Consider the following 17,760-nt stretch of genomic DNA (forward strand, 5'->3'; position numbering starts at 1 on the left):
ATTTGCATCCCTTTCTGTCTACATACTGTGCTTTGCTGCGCGTGCAGACTGGAACAAGAGAAGAGTTCGCTGCAGAAGAAGCTGAAGGGTCGAGGTGTGACTGCCGATCAGGTGGTGGGAGTGCGATCCACCGAGATGGAGAAGGAGGTGGACGAGCTGAGGAAGAAGAACTCTGACCTGGAGACACAGATCCTCACCATAAAGTATGTCGCCGTCTTTAAGATAATCCAAAACAGCACACGAGAATCAGGGCTTTTTCAACAAGTGCTTCATTCTTTAGTCTACTTGTATATCACTGTGTCCTTAGAACTTATTTTTCCTTGTGATGTACAGAATTTAATCTTTCTTTGCACTTGTAAAACACATGAACAGGAGACCCATTTTTATTTTGTGCTGGATTTACATAATAAAAGCAATACAATGTTACTCACACAACGCATCTAATACATAGAGAGGCAATACGGCATCGCGGCTTTACAAAATCTAAATTCAACTTGCATTTCTGCTTTTTAAGTTTGTAAATCAATACTTTGATATACGCTTTAAAGCTGCGTTTCATTGATCTCCATGCATAAGTCCTTTACTGTGCTGTGGTTGTATTCATAGAGAGAGATTGTTCATATGTTTGTTATTAAAAAAGTGTTTAGCTGATTACAACCCACAACTGGTGTGTCTAGGTTTCATGGAATCCTGCTCTGTAACTATTTGTACTGTTTTTTATTTTATCTTATCACCATTATTGGATACACATGATCATTTTATGGACTGAGGAATTGCAAAATTATATTCATAAATTACTGAAGTATTTTGTCCAGAGGCGATCAGTTTCAGTTTCTGCTGTCAGATGATCAACCCGTTATCACGAGAAAACAGAACCTTGTTTGATTGCTTGTGTTTATCAGAGATCAGGACTGCCGTGCCGACGCATAGATGGTGTTGTGACAACTGCAGCAACTAATTCAAATGTCAGATCAAGGATTAGTTTCACATTATGCCTTGACTTACTGCTCAGTTACGAATCCTCCCAGACAGTCGTAATGCTGAAGGATGAAATGTGATGAAACTACTCTCTCATGAATAATTATGTTGTTGTCTCGAGAAATCGGCCTTTTGTTTTCTGAACAATAAATCTACCCGCGATCTTGAGATACCAAAATACTGTTCTTGTGTTCCCGAGATAACATAACTTCCCATTAGTTATGATTTAGTGCCATATATATATATATATATATATATATATATATATACTGAAGTAGACAACAGTTGTATTAACATCTGCATGTAGTCAACAACTGACAAATCAAATAAAGAAAGTTTAATTGAATAACATCTTAACAAAATATATTGTCAGTTTTCAAATTGAACTGGATGAATTGTAGAAAATACATAATCTAATAATACATCATTAACCCTCCTGCGATCTCATTCTGTAGTCTGTTGAACTCATCCAAAGTCTCTTTATTGAAATACTGAACTTGCAGACAGCACCAGGCTTTACCTCGTGATGACGCCATGGAGACTCTGATCCTGAGGAACCGCTACCTGGAAGAGAGACTCCGCTCCGTCGAGAGCCAGATATCCAAAGAGCCACCATCACGGCCCTCTGTACGTACCCAACTCCCAAACGAGGAACGTTAAGAACGTCCTGATAATTCACATAGTTATACAAATACATGCTGATACGTGTAACGCTGAAACCATTAGTTTACTTTTTTATGAATTTGTTAAATATTCTTTGATTTCTTTTCTCAAATGACATAATCTGTTTTATATCATTTATATTTAATATTCTAGGCATTCATTGAAGGCACCAACTTTGGCTCTTGGAACTTGTGATGGGCATTTTTCTTTGTCTTTGTTTTGTAGACTAAACAATGAATCGATTTAATAATTGAAAGATGAACTTAGGTTCATTGATAAGGAAAACTGTCATTATTTTCAGCCCTATACATCACAATAACTCACATGTCACCTCTCTGTATGATGCGTGGCTGTTCTATTATTACGAGCCAGAGATTCTGGTACCTCTCCATTCATCACTCTTTACTTTCTTTCTTTATGGTGCTCCTTCACTGGATTTAATCTGATTCATTGCCTGTGAAGGCAAAAAGCTTCTCCTCTTGGCCTCCGCAAGGGATTTATTCTGTCACTTTTGATGTTCTGGATGGCTCATGCAAAGGGAATGCAGCACCCCCTCCTGCTGAATCCTCTGAAGCTGTTGAAGTCTCTGCTGACCAACAGGTAGCTGGAGAAACCCAAACCAGCTTTGGTGGAGCAGACGATGTTTGCACTGAACAAGAACGATTGAGTCCTCATGTTGCAGGAAACACAGCAGCAGACCCGACCGGAGAAGAGGACGTTGACACCAATTATGTTCAAGAAGATGAAGCGGATATTTTAGAAATTACACACGACGTCTCATTTGGTTCTGATGTGGTCGAAGAAGAGGAAGAAACACTGACCACGAAAGGAAGTGAGTGCGAACCTGAGGATCCTTCAGGAAGACCGGGATCAGTTATGTCATCCTCTGAGCCAGCCACGACAGCAACCGGCGCTGAAACCGCGTATAAAGAGGGTGTCGGTGAACGAGATGATCCTGGACGATCCGGAGATGAAAAGCCTGAAGAGGCTGAGCTGAATGATGAAGTGGTTGAGACTACAAAGGGGGCAACAGAGGAAGGTAATCCTGAGCAGTCCCGCTCAGCAGAACCAGATGTGGACTCCGGCTCCTTACTGAGCAAACTCCCACAGAGGTTTATCAGTAAAGAACGGGATGCTCACGTACGAAAACGAGAGAGCAGATCTCTTAGATACCTGAAGGTACTCAAGGCTTCTGTAGTCACCCGGATGAATTGGTAGTGTTGTGATGTGGCAGAGCAAAGCTTATATTAAAGCGAGTAGTACGTGGCTTGTTATTAAAGATGTCCGTAGTCCTATGTAGGTAGACACACATCTTTTTAATGATTTTAATTCAGCTGTTGTTTTACACTCCCTTAGAGCTTTTGTGTTTGAAGATTCCCTCTTTTCCTCCTCAGCAGTGTTGGACCCATGGTGGTGCTTCATAAGTTCACCAGGCTGATAAAATGTCTTTTACTTTCTGTAGACTTCAGGCCGAGGCACCGGCACTCCCTCACAGAGGGATCAGGACTTCCAAAAGGAAAACCTCAAACTGGCCTCTGAGAACCTGGAGCTGCGCTTTCAGCTGGAGCAGACCAACAAAGACGTACCAAGACTCAAGGTAGCTTCACCTCAATCGAGACGCAGTCATGCCAAGAGTTAGAGGAGAGGATCGATATCACTCATGTCTGGAGAGTACATATTAAGGTGGAGCGAGGCTATGATTAGCTTAGCTTAGGATCAAGTGGTTTCCCCATAGCCAGGCTACCTGTTAGCCAGCGTTCAGCAGGAGGCTGAAGCTCCATATTTAGATATAAGAGTCAATCTCATCTGACTCTCACCAAGAAAGTGAAAAGGTAAATCTCCCAAAATATCCAACTATTTCTTTAAAAACCCTTCAATGACAGCTGAGGGCATTTGTCTTAATGAGATTCAGTATCTTCTTATATTTGAGGAAATTTAAAACATTTTTTAAAACATAAAGATAATAAAATGTTGCTTTAAGAAGTGACTTCATTCATTAAACTTCTTTGTCTACATTTATTTCAGTATCATAACTTTACAAACTTTAAAACAACTTAGTAACCCAGATATTGACCTTAAAGGTACAGCACAATATTTAGATTAGAGCAAGTGTTTTGGGGGCGAAGAGTGTTTTATTTTATTTATTTATTTTTCCCAGAATCAAGTTGCCGACCTGAAGGAGATGTGCAGCGCGCTGAAAAAGGGAAAAGCCGAGGGAGAGAAAAAGCTGTTGCATATAAGTGGAGTAAGTTACCTAAAGTCACCTGTTCTTTCTATACTAATGAGTATTCTCCCAGAAATAAGAAATAAAACTATACTTCTCTCTATGTTAGACGAAAAAACTCCAGAAGAAAGAAAAAAGTAACCGCACAGAATTTGATATCAGCAAATCTGCTTAGTTTGAAATTGTATTCACCAACCTCCTGCCTCCACTGTAGATCATAGAAGTGATTTGTAATGTGCTCCTCATCAGGCCGGTCTCAGTGGTAAAACGGTACCTGAACTCGAGAAGACCGTTGGGTTGATGAAGAAGGTGGTGGAGAGGGTGCAGAGGGAAAATGAGACACTCAAGAAATCTGGCGCGCCTGCAAATCAAGAAAGGTTCACAGCCCTGGAGCAAGAAAACGAGAAACTAAAGGTTGTTGACCACATCGTGTCTGACGTGTCGTATACTTTCTGTTAACTTATCTATTCTGTTTCCCCAGCTGGCCATAAATATTCTTTTGTTTTCTAGGGTGACTACGAGAAACTGAGGAGTCAAAGTGAAGCTGAGCTGACTTCCAAACTTCAGTCTAAAACCAAAGGACTGGAGAAAATAGTCCTCGAGAATGAACGTCTACGCAAGGAGATCAAACGGGTGACCACTCATGTTCAGCTAGTTCTGACGAAAAACATTGTAATATGTAATGTTTTAAAGTATTTAGTCACTAGATTGAGAAAAAACAAACAATTTCAATTCGGTATCTTGAAAACTATTTAACTTTGAAAGTGTGCAGTGTCTTTTTTGTAATGTTGTAAAAAAGTATATATTTTCTGAAGATGTTTGTCCTGGAGGTACTTTATATGGGCAAGTTTAGAGTTTAAAAGGTTTCTCACTTGTAATAAAACCCTCTGAACACTTGTCTTCATCTCTGGTATCCGTACTGGATGTGCTGGTTTCATTTTGTTACAGGAAGTGGAAGCTGCACAAAGGCTGAGAGAGACCAAGGCGAGTCTGGAAGTGACAAACGAGAAGCTTGAGGCAGATCTGGAAGAAACTAAGCAAAGACTGCAGGCAGCTCTCTCCAACGCCATCACAGAAGGAGTGAGCAGTAAGACCTGGAAGGCTTCTGTGGTAACACGGTGAGCAAACTGTTTTTTTATCCAATCCATTAGTGTAGTGGCTGTTCAGAACAAACTGAGAAGCTTCTACGTTTCACTGAAGTGTTTGGACAGTTTGGACAAATTGTTGCAATCAGCAGTGGAATGAAGAACTATTCGGGTCATTGATGAAGTGAGTGTAAGCCAGTGGTTGTTTCCCTTCCATCCGCAGAATGTTTGAGAACAAGATGAAGGAGCTGGAGAAGGAGCTCTCCCAGAAGACCTCCAGTCTGTCTGAACTCAAACAGCAGCTGAAGGAGATGAAAGAGTGCGAGGAGAGAGCTCAGAGAAGCATCCGGACACTCGAAGATCAGGTACAGGCCAACTCACTGCTACCAGTCAGGTGCATTTACTGTACTGAGGCTAACTCACTGCTACCAGTCAGGTGCATTTACTGTACTGAGGCTAACTCACTGCTACCAGTCAGGTGCATTTACTTTACTGAGGACATTCAAGTACCGGCTGATTGCTGTTGGTTTGCTCCTCAGGCTTTTGTTAAATATGGAATATTATTCATCATAGTTAGAAAGTGCGTTTATGTAGTAGGTTTTACTGTAGTTATATTGTTGTTACAGTTTGCTATGAGCCTGTTTTTACACACAGGTAAAGGCTCTTACAGTTGCTCAGGTCTGTTCAAACTGATTTGGTCCACACTGGATGACCTTTTGGCTTCTGTTCAACCAAACGTGTCTTTCGGGAGGGTGTGTTCGTGAAGTACCTTGTCTCAGGGTGCACTTTGCAGTTACAAATGTTATATAGATGTTCCAGCTATTCAGTGCTGCTCTTAAATAAAGTTGAAGGATGGGCAAATTCAAAGAAGCAGATGTCCTGTCTTTTCAGTCCTAATAAAACAAGCACAGAAGCTCCCTAGATCCCTTCCCACAATGCAACCCTGCCCAGTTACCTACATCTTTCAAACCCCACATGTCCAGTTCATAACACATGCTTTCTGTTAACGTCCAAGCTGAGACAACCTTAGAGACATGATGGAGGGCTCATCTTCTCAGACTTTGGAAGGAGTGGTCTTGACAAGTAAATTGGCTTTGACAACTGTCAAAGCCAATTTACTTGTCAAGACCAATTTCCTTGTCAAGACCACAAATGGGTGTTCTCCTTTTAAAAGAAAATAGCCTCACTTAGTCTAAATGTACAGCTTTGTTTGTGGCAGAAGCAGTAACTCAAATGTTTAGAAAAGGGCCGTATGAATGTCTTTCTCATTTCTTAGGTTGACACGTTGAAGAGATTTCCTACCACTGCAAAGGGAGGAGGACTCACCAAGGAGTTCCAGGCTATGAGGTTTGTTAAATGTGTTATAAAAGTCGTAAAAAAGTCAACTTTACTGTGGAAATAGTTTATTGTGGGAATGAAGTGTACACTTTTAGGTGGATGATTATAATCCCCATCCTGTGAATGTTGTTCGTCTCAGACTGAGTAACACGGAGCTGGAGAAGGAGAACACAGAGCTGAACCAAAGGCTGGACGAGTACAGCCAGCGATACGGTGACACGTCTTCTCCACGAGGTGACCACTAACGCACTATTGCTTCTGATTGTAATCCAACGCTGAAGAGATGATGATTATAGATGAGCTGCATGTTTTCTATTCTCACACATTTGATCTCTTTTTGTATTCTTAAGACCACGCAAAGCTCAAACGCATCCTGCATGCGGCCGAAACGGAGAAAACAAAACTTCAGACTGAGGTTAAAAAGCTGAAGAAAGAACTGGAGAACTTCGACCCGACGTTTTTCGAAGAGATCGAAGACTTAAAATACAACTACAATCTAGAGGTGAAGAAGAACATTCTGCTGGAGGAGCAGTTGAAGAAGGTTTGCGATCAGTTTGGTGTAACAGCTGAACTGCCCAATGTGTCCGTCAGTTAACTCAGGGTTACTGTGCCTTTAAAACGACGTCAGGACGGTTAAAACTACAGCTGAACCGGTCCAGTTATCAGCTACATCTCAGCGCTGTATCATGACAAATGTCTCCTTTTCACCACCACAGTAAAGAATTCTTCCACGAGGCAGTTCTATTATATAACTGTGTAGCATATTTATTTATATTTGTATATTTTTTTTTCTATGTATGAATACAAATCAGATAAAATCAAATCTTTACATCCTCGTCATTTATTCTTCACTTAGCGATGAAAGAGCTGTAACATGCGATATCTTAATGGAACATTTTAAACAACTCATGCTGCTTAAACTTGTCCCGTTGGTCAGTTATTTTTTTTACACATTTCTGCAAATCACATCTGGAATTCTTGGCGAAAACATTTTGGCTGACGCTAAAGTGACAAATACTTACACGGTGAACGTTTCGTCGTCTCGTACTGTGTTTACAAAGCAAACTTGATGTCCGACAGTCGACTGAAACGGTGTCCGTTTAGTACGGAGAAGAATGAGAACAAGTCCTCGCTGTTGTTGTGTTCGTCAACGCGAACGACCACCGCCCGCCCGGCGAGGGAGGTTTCCCCATCCGGCCACCTCAGTCCCAGGTGATGACGATGCACCTGGAGACAACAACGAACAAAGTAAACGTTTCATACGTCCTCTGGATCAACTCTCTTGAGTCTCTCACCTTAACGAGCGTGCCGTCGGTGCAGTGCCAGACGATGCCCTCGACTCGGCCCTCTGGACTCTCCTGGAACCAGGAGCACAGCTGCTGGAAGTCTACAGGTGGAGGGTTTTTGATTGGAACGCTGCCGTGTGACACCAGACAGTGGACGGGCTGCTTCTTACTGCCCAGGCCTGTGGGGACAACATGGCTTCTTATGCTGGGGAACTCAACAGCCAATGTGGTGTTTGCTTATTTCTGTGAAATTTTATGGCGAACTTTAGTATGACTTTTTGTGACGAAGATTGTAACAGATTACATTCAGTGATATAATGGTGACTGGGTCCGCCCACTTACTGTCAAAGAAAGAAAAACTCTGGAGCATGAAGGTCCACACTTGCAGAAGTAACATTCATGCATTACCATAAGGGTTTCCGTTGACGTTGGTTCCAATGAGCTCCAGGGTTTGTTCCAGGAGGTCGGCCAACTGGACCGCTGCAACTTCTAGCACGTCTTCATCTTCAGCACAGGGCCTGAGAACAAGAGCCGCCCGCACGTCACGATCCACCACGGAGGCGTGCCAGCAGTACTGTTTGTTCTCCTTCTCCACCGGAACCCAGCCTGGACAGGAGAAAGAGGAAGAAATCACTTCTTCTGCAGGCAGCATCTGAATATTCGACTATTCTGTTATTTGTTCGTTTGGGTAGGTTTTTGGTTTTCTATTGTTGGTTCTCTTTAATGTTTGGGAATTTAGAATACTGCTACATTAAAATGACTTTAGATTAAATCTCCCACGACTGTGTTCTGCAGAGACACACTTGCAGTAAAGCTGATTTCAAAGGTTATCTTTATTTAAATTGAGGTGTGGTGGTTTAACTTCAGTACCTGGAATGTGTCCGTGTTCATCGGGCACCGGGTGGCCGTTGTGGTGTTTGACTCTGTGGGCTGGGATCCACGTCTCTGGCACCGTCTTAAAATCCTCCTCGACGTTCCACGTGAAACCTGAAAACAACAAAAATAAAACTAGTTTAACCTCCCTGAAGAAATAAAGCAACCGTCTGACATGTAATGTCCACACCGAGAGATTAAAACACGTAGTACACAATCATAACTACATGTTTTAACTAGAGACGTAAAGATGTAGAAACCAGTAGTTTTGAACAAAATACAAATGACAGTTTGATGTTGTTGATGTGTCTGTGGAGCGGGAACACTGGAGACTAGTTCATATATTTTGATTATTGAATACAGGAGTGATACTGGCATTATGATTTGCAATGTGTCAATAGTTTGTCTGTGTGTGTAAAGTTACGATACGGTTTGTAATGGTTGCATTGACACTATGTAAACTCTTAGTTTTGTGGACCAAGAGGAGAAAAGCTGCTGCAGCTAATGAGGATCTAATAAACTAAAGTCAACGTGTAGTTGTGGAACTGGAGCTCGGATACCTTGACCGCTGTGGTGAGAACGCTGATGCTTTCTGAACCTCTTCTCGGCCTGTTTATTGGCTCTTCTGTCCAGTCGAGCCCAGAGGTGAGCTTGCCCTGCAGGACAAAGAGAAAAACATCGTTACGCTTGAGTCATGAGAGAAAATTAACAAAATGAGCAATGAAGTCACCTTCATTGTTTCTCGCATAAGAATATGAAATAGTGTAAATGTCTTTAATTGTTTTTGTACAGAAGAAAGCATTCTGCATATTGCAAGTACAACCCCCTCCAGTGCCTTGCCCAAGAGAGCGTGAACGGTGGTTATGGTCCTGAGAGAGGCTCACCTTTATAAAGCGTAACGTAACAACATGTGCCGTCCAGCTTCTCCGTGGCGAGCGCACAATCAACGTCGGCCTCCAGAGCGACAGGGTTCACGTTTTCTGTGGCAACAACCTGGAACTGCTGAAGAGACAAACGGACGTTTTACAGACGATTAGTGGAAAAACATAATTCATAGATTAAACCCATTTATTGTCGCTGTAGAACCAGGTTTCATGCTCTGCATTAGAGGGTATGTATAATTGATGCATTGGTCTATTTAAGCTGATGCTTAAGCCGACTACTCATTCAAGTCCAGCCTCATTTGCATAAGTAAACAAAACATTTCATCCAAAGTAAGTAATCAGCTGAGGAAGTTTAATGGTGATATAGTAGTTATTTGTTTCCCGTTTCACCTGTAGTGTCTTCACTCTGATCCACTAATCTCCACTTCAGCAGCTCTTACATACAGCAGACTGTCCCGCTTCATTCCTCTCTTATTCTGAAGGTTTCCACAGAGCGGTTTGTTCACACATCATTCATAACCTGATTTATGCAACATTTTATCACTAAAAACATGGAGGAAATGTTTTGTTTTGTTATGGCTGTTGGCATAATGTTCTGATTTATTTGTAGAGTGATTCAAAGAGATATCTGTACAAACCTTTGACTCCCAACATGTCAAAAATGAATTTTGAACCTTTCTTTATCCAACATTCAGGTTTCTGTTCAGTAAGAGATCTGAGCTCTGACACCTGAGGTACTGACAAAGGAGGATGTGATGAATGGCAACACAAGCTTCAATACCTCCGAGGGGGGAACATGTTAAAACCATTAGCAGTGTCCCCAGCGCCGTGTCTATTGTGACAACGATGGGCGTGTTGTCTTGTTTACATCCTCTTGTGCACCCTGAGGTGTAGCTTCATGCATCGCTCACCTGACAGTCCCGTTTCCTCGACTGTTCCTCCTTCACCTCCGTCAGAAAGACACACGGTATCTTCTGCTGAACGGAGCCCAGACGTCGCATTATTGTGTGTTGTGTTAAACCCTGTGCCGGTAACGTTTACAGCCTCACGGTGTGCTGTTAGCATCGGAGTGGCAGCACGGCTAGCATGGGAAGTGGATTTCTGGTCACGTGACGCGCTTCTTCTTCTTCTTCTCTTCTTTTTTTTGTAGATTCGCAACCAATCAAATGGCTCATTGCCGCCACTGTGCGGTGTGGTGATGGTAACTCCCTGATTACACCTTTAATACAGTATTTTAACGGAATGCTTAAGTTTGTAATTTAATGCTCAAACTATTGACTGACAAGAATTATTTGTTACAATATCAATTTGTCATTGCAAAAGTCTTATCCCATCTGCCTTGTTTGTTGTGCTTAAGTTGTACGTTATATTCTGTTTATTTATAACTTTTTAATCAATCTTATTTGTTCAATATTCAAAGACCCATGAATGAAATGGTTTGTAATTTAATTAAACTGTTGTATACTAGTTAAATCAAAGATTATAACTAGCAGTGGTGGTGGAAGAAGCGTACAAAGATCTTTTACTTACGTAAAAATAGCAATACCTCAGTATTGTGCTTTTTTCTCAAAGTATTGGCATCAAAATATAATTAAAGTACAAAATGTAAAATCAGTCATTATGCAGAATGTCCCACTTCAGAAATATATAGATACTGGATTATAATTATTGAGTTATTAATATGTTCATCGCTTAAAGCGGAGTTTTGGTTTAATCCATCTTGATATCCATTTTGATAATATTCTGTGTTGAAGATCGGAAGCTGGAGACAAACTAGTAAGTACATTTATCAAATGAATGTATAAAGTATAAAGCTTAATGTTTCCCTCTGAAATGTAGTGGAGTAGAAGTAATGGAATTACTCAAGTTCAGTACAAGTACCTCAAAATTGTACTTACATAGCGTACTACTTTATTTATTTACACCACTGATAATTAGCCACTAGAGATGGGGAACTACATGCATGTAAGGGGAAAATCATGAGTTTGTACACACAAACACACAAACAAGCTAAATAATTGTTGCTTTCCAACCTCAGAAACAGTAAGTTTTGGGAAAAAAATTAAATGTGCATATTTACAATTGCATTGAACATAATTGAAACCTACTAAAGCATTTAAAAGATATGTATTCAAAACATTGTGGCTGTAATTAATTTGACCAAAGAAATATAGTACATCTACTCTGAAGACTTAGTTTTGAAGTCTGGATTCACACACAGAGTGATGTCACTGGAGTACTTCCTGTCGGATTCTTCTTCTTCTTCTCCTTCATGTTGACTGTGCAGGTCCACCTCGCTGTCGGAGTGCTTCCACATCTCTGTCTCTATGTCGTCCTTCTGCGGCTCCTGAGACCAAAAGGTGAAAATATTCCTTTTCCAAAAGCAGAGAGAGAACAAATGCACATTAGAAAACACAATATACACAGATTGTAAAACCATATTAAACCTAGTAGAAACATCAATGTTCCTCTCTGGTATCAGCTTCCTGCTACAAAGTATTGAGTACACAGACAGTAGTACTTGAGTCGCCTCTAGTCAGTATTGACCGTAAAGCTCTGCAGAGACTCTTTCTCTTCTCCAGGATCAAATTATTTTAGTTTGCCTTCATTCTTGGAGCAGCCCGTTTCTGTTCACAAATCGTTATCGTACACGTTTCATCGAATATGCTTCTTCAGGAGTGTTTAGACGTCTGACGACACCACTCACAGTTTGTAGAACCACACGACGCCTGCTGCTGTTAGGAGCAGAACGATGACGCAGAGAATGATGAGTGCAGTGGGAACATCTGGAAAAACAAATAAAACGTTTAGAAATGGTTAAACTCTGATTTATATTACACAGCTACAAGCAAAACTGTTGAATTCAGAAATGTTGCAAAATGCATTCCATGCCATCCCATATTTATTTCTGTGATTTCTGCATAAAAATAGACAAACAATACACAACAATACACAACTAGTTACCTTCATAGTTGGTAGTTAAACATTGTTCCACCATCTACTACAATCTATTACGAACCGTATCAACGCTTTATAATCATGTTTTTTTGTTTTGTTTATTCATATTTTTCTTTGCACTTTTTACATCCATCGGTAATTTATGTTTTTACAAGAATTGATTGTTTGTCTGCATAACAAAAGTATTTAAACGATTGTTAAAGGTTTATGATTGCATTTAGCGTCATCTTATTGTGGCGTCTTGTCTGCCCGCTAGTGGCTAAAATGGGATTATTGCAGCGTTTAGTTTGGCATTTCATTCAGGTAAAGGATCGGTTATAATTATGGGAAAACAGGGAAAACTTCTGATGAAAATAAAAAAAATTTACTCTGAGGATAAAATGACTTTTCAAGAAATGTAAACTGAACTGTGAACAGGTTGCTGGACTTTGATTTTAACAACAGAAAGGCATAAATAAGCTGATTAGAACAGAGAATTTAGCCTCTTCTTGGTACACAACCACATAAAACCTCAAACAAAAAACTTAAAGACAAGGACGTACTTCCCAGTGGAGGTCTTGCAGAGCTCGTCGGCTGTGGCATCACTGACTCAGTGGACGGAGAGAAACTGGAGGCACGGACAGAGGTAGAAAAGACAAAACTGACGACGGTGGGTTTGGATTTGATAAGTGGAGAAAGAGAGGTAGGAACATGGGTGGAGGAAGGCTTTAGAGTGGGGGAGGTGGAGGAAATCATAGCTGAAGGTGTCGTCTTGATTAGGAGAATGAAAGCTGAAGAGAAAGATGTCCGCTCAGGAGCTTCTGTTGGCTTCCTTGAAGGTGGAGACCTGGTTGCTGATCTGAGCGAAGGTCTAGAAGGTGTTGCGGTCCGGGTCAGTGCTGTCAGTGTGGTGGGGAGGGCGGAGCTTTGAGGACTGGCTGGTGATCCGTTTGGTGTTTCCTCTAAATTTGCAGGTGGTGAGGAACAAAAAGGTTTACAAATCAGTCACATGGGAATATACTTAGAAATCTTTAATGTCCCCAAAGGAGCAATTTGTGGCACAGCTCAGTAAACAATAAACACAGTTAAAACACAGAACAACAGAGACAAAAGGTTTCGAGAGAAACGCAGCAAAAGGTCCTTCTTGGATGCCTCTACGGTAGATAGAACGTGATGCGGGGCCCATCCAGTGGAGAAAGCGTGATGAAGTGCCCTCTTCGATGCCCTTACAGTAGATACAACGTGATGAAGTGCCCCTCGGGTACCCGTCCAGTGGAGAACACAAGAAGCACTAATGAGTGCCTACAACACGTAGCAGTGCGTATAAGCTGCCCTACATGCTAGAACACGTTCTGCACGCTGGTGGTTTGTCGTTGCCCCCCTGACCCTCAGACAGCAAAATCTTGAAGTACAACATACAATAGAGTAACAAAGGATGCTGCAAATGAAATATTTGTATAATAGAGTAAGAATGTTATAATCAGCATTAAGAGTATAACCAGTATACAGGTATAATAAAAAGTACCTGATGCATTGAAGCAGAAGACACCAAACCTTGTATCTGCACTGGCGGACCACGTCACCACACCAGTTTTACCATTTCCACATTTCTTGTCGGCTGTAAGTCGTGGGACGACTGCGATCTGTTCAGCTATCCAGCCAAATCTGTTAAAATAGTAAATAAAGTGTAAATAATCAAATTAATGGATTGTTTAAAAAAAAAAAAACAGTGGAATTGAGCATCTGTGCGGTCAATTACTGTAAAGTCTGTTTCCAGGTCTTGGAAAGTACAACTGCATGTGTGGGAAAACCGCTGCGCTTCATAGGGAGCTGCATGAAATCTGATAAATCACTTAACATTTATTACATCAATAGAATTCTTTTACCATTAAAATGCCATCGGCAGAAATCTCCAAAGACATCAGTCAACAGCTCAGCAGGTATTCTACAACAGTCACCACATGTTTCAGCCTACTTGCACGTCTGCAGCCGGCGCTGCACTGCTCGCTCCAGCTGGGCTCTGGACGCGATGGTGACGTTCAGAGCCAGACAGGCCGCTCTGGCAGCAGTCAAGTTGAAGGTGTATCGTCCTCCTTCGATAAGCAAGAAGACTCCGGCAGCTCTGGGACTTTGTGGGACTGCGGACGCTTTGTAACAAATAAATACAGATATTAATGCAGTGCTTACTCTGAATCAACACTACAGGGTTAGGGAATAAGAGTTTTTCAAATAAAAATAAAGTAACTAAAAAAGTAACTTTAAAAGTAAAGTAACTTTAAAAGTAAAGTAACTAAAAAAGTAACTTTAAAAGTAAAGTAACTAAAAAAGTAACTTTAAAAGTAAAGTAACTTTAAAAGTAAAGTAACTAAAAAAGTAACTTTAAAAGTAAAGTAACTAAAAAAGTAACTTTAAAAGTAAAGTAACTTTAAAAGTAACTAAAAAAGTAAAGTAACTAAAAAAGTAACTTTAAAAGTAAAGTAACTAAAAAAGTAACTTTAAAAGTAAAGTAACTTTAAAAGTAACTAAAAAGTAAAGTAACTAAAAAAGTAACTTTAAAAGTAAAGTAAGTAAAAAAGTAAAGTAACTAAAAAAGTAACTTTAAAAGTAAAGTAACTTTAAAAGTAACTAAAAAAGTAAAGTAACTAAAAAAGTAACTTTAAAAGTAAAGTAACTAAAAAAGCAACTTTAAAAATAAAGTAACTTAAGTAACGTTATGACTTTTCGACATGGTACACTGACTTTTTCATGACTTTTTTCGACATCCTATACTATGCTGTTTATAACTCCGCAGCAACTCCCTTCATCAACATCGATATTTAAAAAGCATGCGGCAACATCAGCATCTTATCAAACGTTCTGTTACCAACAACAATATCAATTCTGGACTGAAGCTTATCTCAGTAAATGTGTGAGAATTTATCCTATAAAAAGCTTAAAAAAGCAGCAGGATTTGTGTTCATTTCACACTTCACTTTCATTTCCAGTACATATTGCTGTAAAGTAAATCATCCATAATATTGGTGCACAGAGGCCACAGATTAACCCATCGTACTGTGGGTACAAAACAACAATGACAAAACGTAACAATGTAATTAGTAATTGATATTTTCCACGTTTAACTCGGTAATATCTGATGCTTTCACATTTTTCATGCATTCTTGAAACTTTTATCCGACTGTGAACACAGAATTCATTTTTTCTCATGAAAAGTAACCAAGAAGAGCCAAAGCCTCCTGAACACATTCCCTCCTCCATGAGAGGTCACGCATGAAAACATTAAATAAACGACATCGTCATACATTTATGCAGCAGCAACATGACTCTAAATGAAATGCATAACTGTGTTGCCTCACATCAGAAACAAAACCACTCACCTGTGATTAGATTGGAGTCAGACGACAGCAGAAAGGCTGCAAAAGACAAAAGTAAGCGTCGAGTAAAAAAACTCAATCTTGCCATGTTTTCAATAAAAACACATATAACTGAAGCGGTTGAAGGTGAGGAACCAAATAAAGCGAACGCAAAGGGAAATGCCCCAGAACAAATGAGACGAGGAAACAGGAAGAGGGGGTTCAAATCTGCTTGATGCCCCTTTACGAGATAACACACACACGTCCACAGACAGATTCACACCGGTGTTGTTTTGGGGTATCGAATCACGGATACATGGCATATACAGCGTGTTCAACAATAAACTAGTTTGAAATACAAACAAATTGAGGATTTCCAGGAAGCATTGAAGCAGGATGACGGGTCACATTCACTTTAGCTCGTGTTCTGAAATGAATAAATAATTAAAAATCAGTCATGTTGGCTGTTTGCTTCATACTTCTCTATGGAACTGGCCTTCTCAGCCAAATACAGAGAAATATACTTGAAAAGAGTTTTTTTTTTTAAATGGAGTTTTTCTGCTGAGTCAGCATCTGCCTTGCAGAGCTATATGTTTATTCTGACAGGCTCGTCGGAAAGAGAACTTCCTCCACATTGTCCCTGCGTGTTTTCTCTTTCTCTTCACTCTTTCTCTTCTTCTCTATGATCATTAGTAGCGCTCCTGTTTGGTACTGTTTGGTACTGTTCTCACCGTGTGAGTCTGTGCGTGTGTTCGAGTATACGTTGCCAGGTGGCGATATGTCTGTGGACAGATCTTTGTCACCGCATTCGGGTCACAACCGTGCTTAAGACTTAACAGCAGATTTGAGAAACGTTTAGATGTGTAGGTGAGTTTAAAATGAAGGGCGAGGCCGAAGACGAGTGCGGTCGAAAGAAAGGGCGCCAGAACTAGCGCGGCAGGAAGTGGCGGAGGAGTCATTTGGCGTCATGGATGGTGTGATCCGTTCGCAAGATGGTCTCTAGTTCTACAATGTGTCTTCTGCACCTCATTCTACTTTCTGTTCTAAAGAAAGAGCGTTCAATCCTCTTCCTTTGCTTCCTTTTTCTGGATTGTAAAGCAAATCGTTTAAGACTTTTTTAAAAGATATGCTCATTCATGAGATGAGAGGACTGAAAGTCTCATATCTGTTGGTTCAATATGAAGCTATACAGCAACAAGTTGGCTTATCTTAGCATAACAAGTGCACACAGGGGCGAACAGCTAGCCCTAGTTAATCTAACAGCATCTCTGAGGCTAATGAATCAACACTGCAAAAACCGAGATTAGGAGGGAATTCAGTTTTATGAGCTTTTAATAAATGGCAATGTTTTTGCAAGTTTGATGGTCTTTTGAAGCTTTTGTGGTCAAAAATAAGCAACGCTGTCGTCAAAACTTTGATGCTTGATACTGAAAGCATCAAACCTCATCGTTATCACCTAAACGAACCCTTAACTTGACTTTGTATTGCAGGGACTTTGGATAAAAAGCCTGCATGCTTCTCAGGAAACCCGGGCCGTGGGAGAGACGGAGGCCCGTTAGCATGACGAGGGATCTTCTCTGTTGCATTCACAGTCACATGCTGACAAGCGAGGATGTTGGAGTACAGCGTGTCCTACTTTCATGACTGGTGTGAGTAAGGGCGCTTCCTCTCCGCTGCCGGCTGCAGCATGGATGACCGGGGCTGGAGGAGAAGATAATCGGTCACATTGTCCTGGTCAGGAAGTCTCAATTCATCCCCGGGGAGAGACGGGAGTAATTCATTGATAGATGTGTGACAATTCGCAGCCTCGTTGCTGAGAGTCGCCCTCAGGGACAGAAGGACGTTGTTGTTGTTGAAACAGTTTTTCTCAGCTCACTGATCCCGAGCTAATCACAAACACTTTCTATTGTCCTCAGGCAGAAACTGTCAAATACTTTTCCTAAATGTCTGTTTTTCTGTTTTTCTCTTAGTCGTGAAAAAGTTGCAAAGATGTTCAGTTCATGAACTACTTGATCGGGTTCAGGAAAAGATCGTGGTTTCGGTGAAAAAAAATGCCAACGTGACAAATAAGTCAACGTTGACCTGTGCTTTCTGCTCACGATTATGTTGATTACAAACAAATCGATTACGTTGGATATATAC

At 40.7% G+C, this 17,760-nt stretch overlaps 3 protein-coding genes across 4 annotated transcripts in view; 1 reads left to right on the forward strand and 2 right to left on the reverse strand.

Moving 5' to 3' along the window:
- cep290 (centrosomal protein 290) overlaps positions 1-6,901 on the forward strand; it is a 34,516-nt gene extending 27,615 nt beyond the window's left edge. Inside the window, exons 41-51 of the mRNA XM_079162543.1 lie at positions 48-203; positions 1,482-1,605; positions 3,104-3,238; positions 3,800-3,886; positions 4,115-4,279; positions 4,376-4,498; positions 4,814-4,983; positions 5,174-5,315; positions 6,227-6,297; positions 6,428-6,522; positions 6,639-6,901. Of these exons, the coding sequence (XP_079018669.1) occupies positions 48-203; positions 1,482-1,605; positions 3,104-3,238; positions 3,800-3,886; positions 4,115-4,279; positions 4,376-4,498; positions 4,814-4,983; positions 5,174-5,315; positions 6,227-6,297; positions 6,428-6,522; positions 6,639-6,883 (1,513 nt within the window). The 3' untranslated portion in view covers positions 6,884-6,901. The remainder of the gene's footprint in view (positions 1-47; positions 204-1,481; positions 1,606-3,103; positions 3,239-3,799; positions 3,887-4,114; positions 4,280-4,375; positions 4,499-4,813; positions 4,984-5,173; positions 5,316-6,226; positions 6,298-6,427; positions 6,523-6,638) is intronic.
- A 22-nt stretch (positions 6,902-6,923) lies between these two features.
- rlig1 (RNA 5'-phosphate and 3'-OH ligase 1) lies at positions 6,924-10,411 on the reverse strand. Of its 2 annotated transcripts, none has more exons than XM_079162542.1 (7): positions 10,243-10,411; positions 9,332-9,446; positions 9,008-9,103; positions 8,445-8,561; positions 7,983-8,180; positions 7,584-7,753; positions 6,924-7,515 (listed from the first exon to the last, which is right to left on the reverse strand). In XM_079162542.1, exons 1-7 carry the CDS (start codon positions 10,330-10,332, stop codon positions 7,342-7,344), a joined length of 960 nt encoding a protein of 319 aa, XP_079018668.1. In that variant the 5' UTR covers positions 10,333-10,411; the 3' UTR covers positions 6,924-7,341. The 2 variants fall into 2 exon arrangements, with proteins under 2 accessions (XP_079018668.1, XP_079018667.1); XM_079162541.1 differs by having other exon boundaries at positions 9,332-9,449.
- An 819-nt stretch (positions 10,412-11,230) lies between these two features.
- lyve1b (lymphatic vessel endothelial hyaluronic receptor 1b) lies at positions 11,231-16,253 on the reverse strand (the record flags this gene model as incomplete). Its single annotated transcript, XM_079163463.1, has 7 exons — positions 11,231-11,703; positions 12,039-12,117; positions 12,832-13,230; positions 13,794-13,933; positions 14,244-14,415; positions 15,643-15,678; positions 16,223-16,253. The coding sequence occupies 7 exons, from the start codon at positions 16,251-16,253 to the stop codon at positions 11,511-11,513; spliced, it is 1,050 nt and encodes a 349-aa protein (XP_079019589.1). The 3' UTR covers positions 11,231-11,510.
- Positions 16,254-17,760: the final 1,507 nt, after the last annotated feature.

Source organism: Pholis gunnellus, assembly GCF_910591455.1.
Source record: "Pholis gunnellus genome assembly, chromosome: 7".
Classification (NCBI taxonomy): domain Eukaryota; kingdom Metazoa; phylum Chordata; class Actinopteri; order Perciformes; family Pholidae; genus Pholis; species Pholis gunnellus.